The sequence below is a fragment of the Vollenhovia emeryi genome, unplaced genomic scaffold (assembly GCF_000949405.1).
Source record: "Vollenhovia emeryi isolate VEMERY1.0 unplaced genomic scaffold, V.emery_V1.0 DF939237.1, whole genome shotgun sequence".
NCBI classification, from domain to species: Eukaryota; Metazoa; Arthropoda; class Insecta; order Hymenoptera; family Formicidae; genus Vollenhovia; species Vollenhovia emeryi.
The window spans coordinates 52,763-58,762 of NW_011967129.1; the positions used below are offsets into that span (position 1 = coordinate 52,763).

The 6,000-nt window shown below is 38.9% G+C and overlaps 1 protein-coding gene across 1 annotated transcript in view; it reads left to right on the forward strand.

Moving 5' to 3' along the window:
* The window catches only part of LOC105560212 (cAMP-specific 3',5'-cyclic phosphodiesterase), an 84,383-nt gene that overhangs the window by 36,002 nt on the left and 42,381 nt on the right, over nucleotides 1–6,000 (forward strand). The window contains exons 5-6 of the mRNA XM_012009111.1: nucleotides 62–126; nucleotides 1,101–1,213. Of these exons, the coding sequence (XP_011864501.1) occupies nucleotides 62–126; nucleotides 1,101–1,213 (178 nt within the window). The remainder of the gene's footprint in view (nucleotides 1–61; nucleotides 127–1,100; nucleotides 1,214–6,000) is intronic.

The following is a 6,000-nucleotide window of genomic DNA, read 5'->3' on the forward strand; positions in this document are numbered from 1 at the left end:
CGCTTAATACCGCGGGGCTGGTTTGAGGCTGTAACTGATCGACCTTTCGCCTCTTTTGCAGATCACGAAGGAGCAGTGGCCAACAGGGCAGCAGTACGCCACAACCACGGATTTTGGCGCCAGGAGGTAACCGATGATACACTACTACGAGCTGCCTCGCATTTCCCATTATTTCCGCCTCGGATGGCTCTTTTAACTTGCATATTTGCGCCGAACGTTAGCACTTCATTTCAAATCTTTGGCGATTTCATCTCCATTTAATCTGATTTAATACGCTGGAACGCAACAATTAATTACCTCTTTTTTTTTATTTACCATTAAATTTCGTTAGCTCTCCCGCTCGCGAAATGGAATTTAATGGGCATCGTTATATGAACAACCGAATAATTTCTATTTGTTTTTATCTTGATTACTGTTATTGGAATTGTGTCACGTGACTCTCTTATATCGTTAAACATTTGTCATTTTATACGATATCCTTCATGGATTTTTCATCACGCGTGAACGTGGACTCTTGAATTTCCTTTCGTCAGAAGTGTAAGGTGCTCCATTTTGTCTTTTCATTAATATTACATCAGGTTGCAACTTCATTTCTTAATTCTCCAAGTTTATATTCCGACAAGAATTTTATACGCCTTGTTTCTGGGTCATGTCAATACTATTACAGCTATTCCGTGTTTATGCGGTTCATTGGAGAAAATCGTAAAACTCTTAATCAATGCCGTCATGTGCGTCCACCGTCTTTAAAAGAATACATTCGTTATTGTGATTGTCCAACGTACGTTCCCTGTTCTACCTTCTTGCGAAATTTTTGTTTTTCTTTATTTCCGAAATGTTGTTTTTATATTACGCAAGTGCTCTTTGTTCTGTGCAAAGCGCTCGAAATATCTCGCGCATTTCTGAAGAATTGCATTAAACTTAGAAAATACGGAAATAAATCGAAGCTTCCGCAGCGCTGCTTTAATCTCGATCAAATTCGCATTGAAGTCTTTTCGGTAGATAAAATCCTTTGAACGTTGATTTAGTGCCCGTTAGGGAGAGAAAGAGGGAAAGTGAAATGCGCTTTGACAATATTAAATTGACTTCTTCGAATTTTTCAGAGGAGCCCTTCATGAAGCTGGCTGTAGAAACGATAGAGGAACTAGACTGGTGCTTAGACCAGTTGGAGACCATTCAGACTCATCGATCCGTGTCGGACATGGCATCCCTGAAGGTATGACCTTATCCGTTTATATTTCTTCCGTCTCTTTATTCTTTCTGCAACATGTTCTCTCAACGCTCGATTTCTCGTATATCTTGCGAAGCTCAAAGAGGTTCTGTCTCGCGTTATAGCCGCCCATATACAAGATGTCTCGCGTGGAATCTGTCAGGCTTTAGGAATACGTTATTCAAATGATTTTAAGCAGAAGAAGTCACGCGGATGATGCGATTCCATCGGAAAGATCGCGATATTTTTCGAATAAATTCTTTATATTCTTAAATAGGTTTCTTTTCGGCGACAGTCACTGAAAGAAGATAACTATATTTGTCGCCAAGCCAGAAATCGGAAGATTCGTTGCCTTTTTCTTGCTTGAAATTATTATTTCGTATAACGTATATATCATCATTTCCGGATTTATCACATCTTGTAATTTAATGCAAAAATTAACCTACGTCGTGACGATGCATTTGATATATTTTTTTTCTTTAACGTACACATAATTAATAATTAATAAAGCAGTTTCTTCTGATAACTGTGCAAAGAAATATGGATAATTAGGTCAAGTAAATCCAGTGTCACGCACAGTTCTTACCGATTTGATTTCTAATCTTAATTCCGTTTCGTCTTACGAAAGAGGTGGAGTAAAATTCTGTTTTGTTTACGCATTCGCGCAGAATTATTTGATTATATTAGCGGCTTTATATGAAAATCATTTCGCGGTCGCTAAGAGGGAAGCCAAACCTTTATCTAGGCCATAAAGGGATTATCTCGTACATCTCTCGGTTCAAATATTAACTAAGGATAAATTTGCGACTGTGCAAATTAAAGAATTCAATTTCGCATTAAACGCGACCGTATTTATTTGCTGGCGGGTAATAGGCACTTATCACCGGACAAAAACAATCGTTTCTCGATCGCTGCGTTCGACATCCTAGCCATGCAATTTCCGCGCTGATCGTTAATCGTTTGCGTTCCGGTCGCGAGAATTTCCAATTTCCATGACCGCGTTGGTAAAGTCGGCGCGAAAACAGGATCATTTGAGTGCGAGCGCGGCCAATTTATTCCCTCTTCGTGTCACAAGTGACAGCGAGGAGAATCGCGATTTCATATTAGCGATTAAATTGATATAATTGCACAACGGTGTACGCGGGAGAAATTGGAAATTTAACCGGTGAGTATTAGCGAGAGGGGGGATTATTTTTTCCATTTTCCTCTCTTTCGAGTCCACGTTATATTGAGAGGGCTTTCAAGGCCACGAAAAATTTCCCGATAAAATGAAATTTCGCGAGAAGTTGGGGCGAAACTTTTCTCATTTATCTCGCACAGACTCAAAGTCATCCTGGCGTGGATGTGAATGTTCTTTTATGCGCTCGGAATATTTATTGCGAGGTTTGACGTACTTCAGTTAGGTCTTATTCCTTTACGTCGCGCGCAAAGATCTAGCGTTGAAAGCGTAAAGAATGTTGCTCTTAGCTATTTCGTGCGGACATTCGTCCTAGGAGGATCTTTTTCAGATTCCTTGTTGAATAGCTCCTGCTTTAGCCGACGCATGATTAAACTTCTTTGAAGGCAGTTAGGTAAAAATGTGGTTTATTAAAATTTAAAGCAAATGTGACGTCGCAATTTTTCCGGAACGCAAGGCCACTCGGTTTACTCTGGCAAAAATGTCGTTTGCCTTTTGCACTTCTCGATCGCGTAGTTTTGCTTTCCTTCGCTAAGCATTAAATTGATATTTTTTTAACGTTATTTTTACCTCTTGATTGACCCGGAAACGCCACGTGTAGCCCCGTGTGTGGGTGTTCAATTAATCCGAATTCCTTTCAGAAGATTTATTAGAAAAGCGAAACAAAAATATTGAAAAGTCAAAACGTAAAGAGCTGCGTAAACACTTTGTCCGTCTGACGGAAAATCCGTCGCCAATTTCTAAGATAATTCGTTCGCAAGGAGGCTTCGGTACTCTCTTTACCTTCATAAAGACGTAATATCGACTTAGTAACATGACATGCGTAATTGAAAGCGCTGACATAAACGAAAATCTCATTTTTCCGCGAAGTCACCATTATTCCTCAGTGATGGAGAAGTTATTAAAGATTTTCTACCTTTGAGCATTCTCGCGGTTCTTTAATCATTATCGTTGGAATTAGCGAATTTCCCGTCGCTCCTTGCAGTTGCTGCCATTTGCGATAAAATCGTAATATGAATTTCATAGGTTCTTTAAATTTATTAAAAACTATTTGTGGTACTCGCGTAAGAATCAAGTATTAACTGAGCCAAGTATTAGCTGAAAGTATTAACAATAAATGAATATTATAAACGATTACTGTCTTTGCGGTGCCATGCGTGTCTTTTTATATATTTGCAGAAAGCGATTATGCTTTTCTATTTCGTCGTTTCTGTCGACCGTCCCTGCTCCCAAGCATCCTTGACTTGTTCACGTAACTTATTGGCATCGCTCTTATAAAAGGGTATTCCTTCGTAAATTTTTTGCAAATATAATTACAAGTGGAAACATAAAACGTCTGAAAATATAAGACATAATAAGGTGCACCTTCTTCTTTCGGTGTTTTGCTCATTACCGTGGCCTTTCTTCTCCTGTGCCGCGACCCAAATATCTCATGTTTATTCTCATCTTATGAATTATTCATTTGCATAAACGCAAGCGGCACGACTTGCCGAGGGAAATGCGTACCATTTTCATACGCTATATGATCCTGATTATTACATCCCCAGTCCAATACACGTGCATAATTTCTTGGCATTACGTCAACTCTACACTTTCTTCTCGCTAACCAAAAGAAACTGTTTTGCGCGATCATATGACTCGCATAAGAATCCCGGTGCTCCTTGTTTGCCCGAGTGACGTCCACGTAAATGTGCCCTGAAAGCAAGATGACATGTATATCCACTTTAACGAAGAAGGAAAGTCCAGACGCTGGTAAATTAATGCAGTCCTTACCAGAGCAAGGTAGAGAGAAAACTTGCAGTTTTGTACAATTATTTAGTTAGTCTTTTAAAAGGTAGATATTTAAAAATTGAAATACCAAAGAAGGTAAACACGTTTTACGTTACTTGCCAATGTATATATTTTAACGAGGCAACTTTTAATATGCGTCAAGCTAAAATGTTTTGGACAGAAACTTTGACGTGTTATTAACGAGTAATAACGACGAAAATTACTGAAAAATTGGTTTGTACCGACCTTTTTTTTGTTGCTGTATACGGCGTTGAATTGCCTTTGTGACTAAAAATTGTGTCAATTCATCAGGCTACTTCTTTCAATCTTTATTCGAAAAGTTGAACTGCAGCTCTGCTTTATTTATTGAGCTCTATATCTATAACTGCATAACTTTACGGTCTTATCCATGCGTTCTTACAAAGGGGAGAAACATTGTTGTATTTACTTTAAGTAAATGAGAGATAGGGAAACGATTATTGGAAAAATAGGTACTTTAAATAGTTAGTTTAGTAAAATGTCATGCACGTGAGATTGAAAGGTGGAAGCTTTAAATATACAAAATAATGGAGTCCTTGACACGCTTAACTTATTCACAACGACATTTTCATTAACCTTGTCAATTATAATTTAACAACAGTATTTCAAACAACGGTATCGCATGTGTACTATGCACTCGTGACTCAATGCTAGTCCAGTTATTTACCAGTCGATGATTTCGGAAACAAATAATATTAATATTAACTTTTCTTTACTTTTATAAAGTATATTTACTTTTATAAAGTATATCGCGTCGCACTTCCACGGCAATTACATGTACGATTTATAATAAAAATGTATTGTAGTCGGCAAAATCGCTGTGTTTGAAGAAACATATGTTATGATATCGTGTGAATTGAAAACATTACTCTCATAGTTCTGTGCCATTTACTTTATTTTCCGTTTCACTTTCTATAGATTTCTCTGATTCTCTGAAAAAACTGTTCTATTCTAAACGTATAATAATTCATAATGTTTTACTTTGACTGGGAAATAACTTAAATCTCTTCTATTAAATCAACGTTGATTTTTGAATTTTTTATACATGTCTTCTTTCGTATTTTCCACTCGTTTTATCACGTCCATTAGGCCACGTTTCTCTTCTCCTGAACGCACCACCTTGACCCGACGACTGCGGTAGAGAAATCGGAGCTCGTGCTCTTTATTTCTAAAGGCAGGGATCCGTGAATCGCTAATGGCGAGGTCGTTCCCTCCCCGGGGCGGAATTTTTCCTATTTGTCAGAACTTGGTCTGAAATCGTCTGTTCTGAAAGAGGGCGCGATAAGTTGGAACGCCGGGGTTGCGTCCGAGAATTATATCGGGAAACGTGGCGCACGTGACCGAGTCATTGAGGCTGCGCTTTGGTTACACATGGAGGCCGATTTCTCGTGCAGATCGACGGGAGCGGCGCCACGCAAAGCGCTCGCGTGTAAATCCGTCGGTTCCGTGAGGCTGGCCCTGGATAGGATCATTTCAGCCGTAACACATTCCATTGTACGTATTCGACGAAATCCTCATCACGGATATTCTAACCGCGTTTTAATCGTTCAACGACGCCGCTTATTGTTGTTAACGTCGCGGCGTGACGATGAAAAACCTATACTTGGAGAATTTTGCTACATTTTGTTATCATACTTGATATCAATATGACGCGACGACGGAAAATAGAATCTTCCTCGCCTTCTTTATTGGAACCGCTCACCGGGCTGTTTAAGAGGATGCTAAACCCGTCTGTTTTATCGACATTTTTGTTTAGAATTAATCTTTTAATTGGCTTTTTAGAAATGCAAAACTCTGTTACGGAATT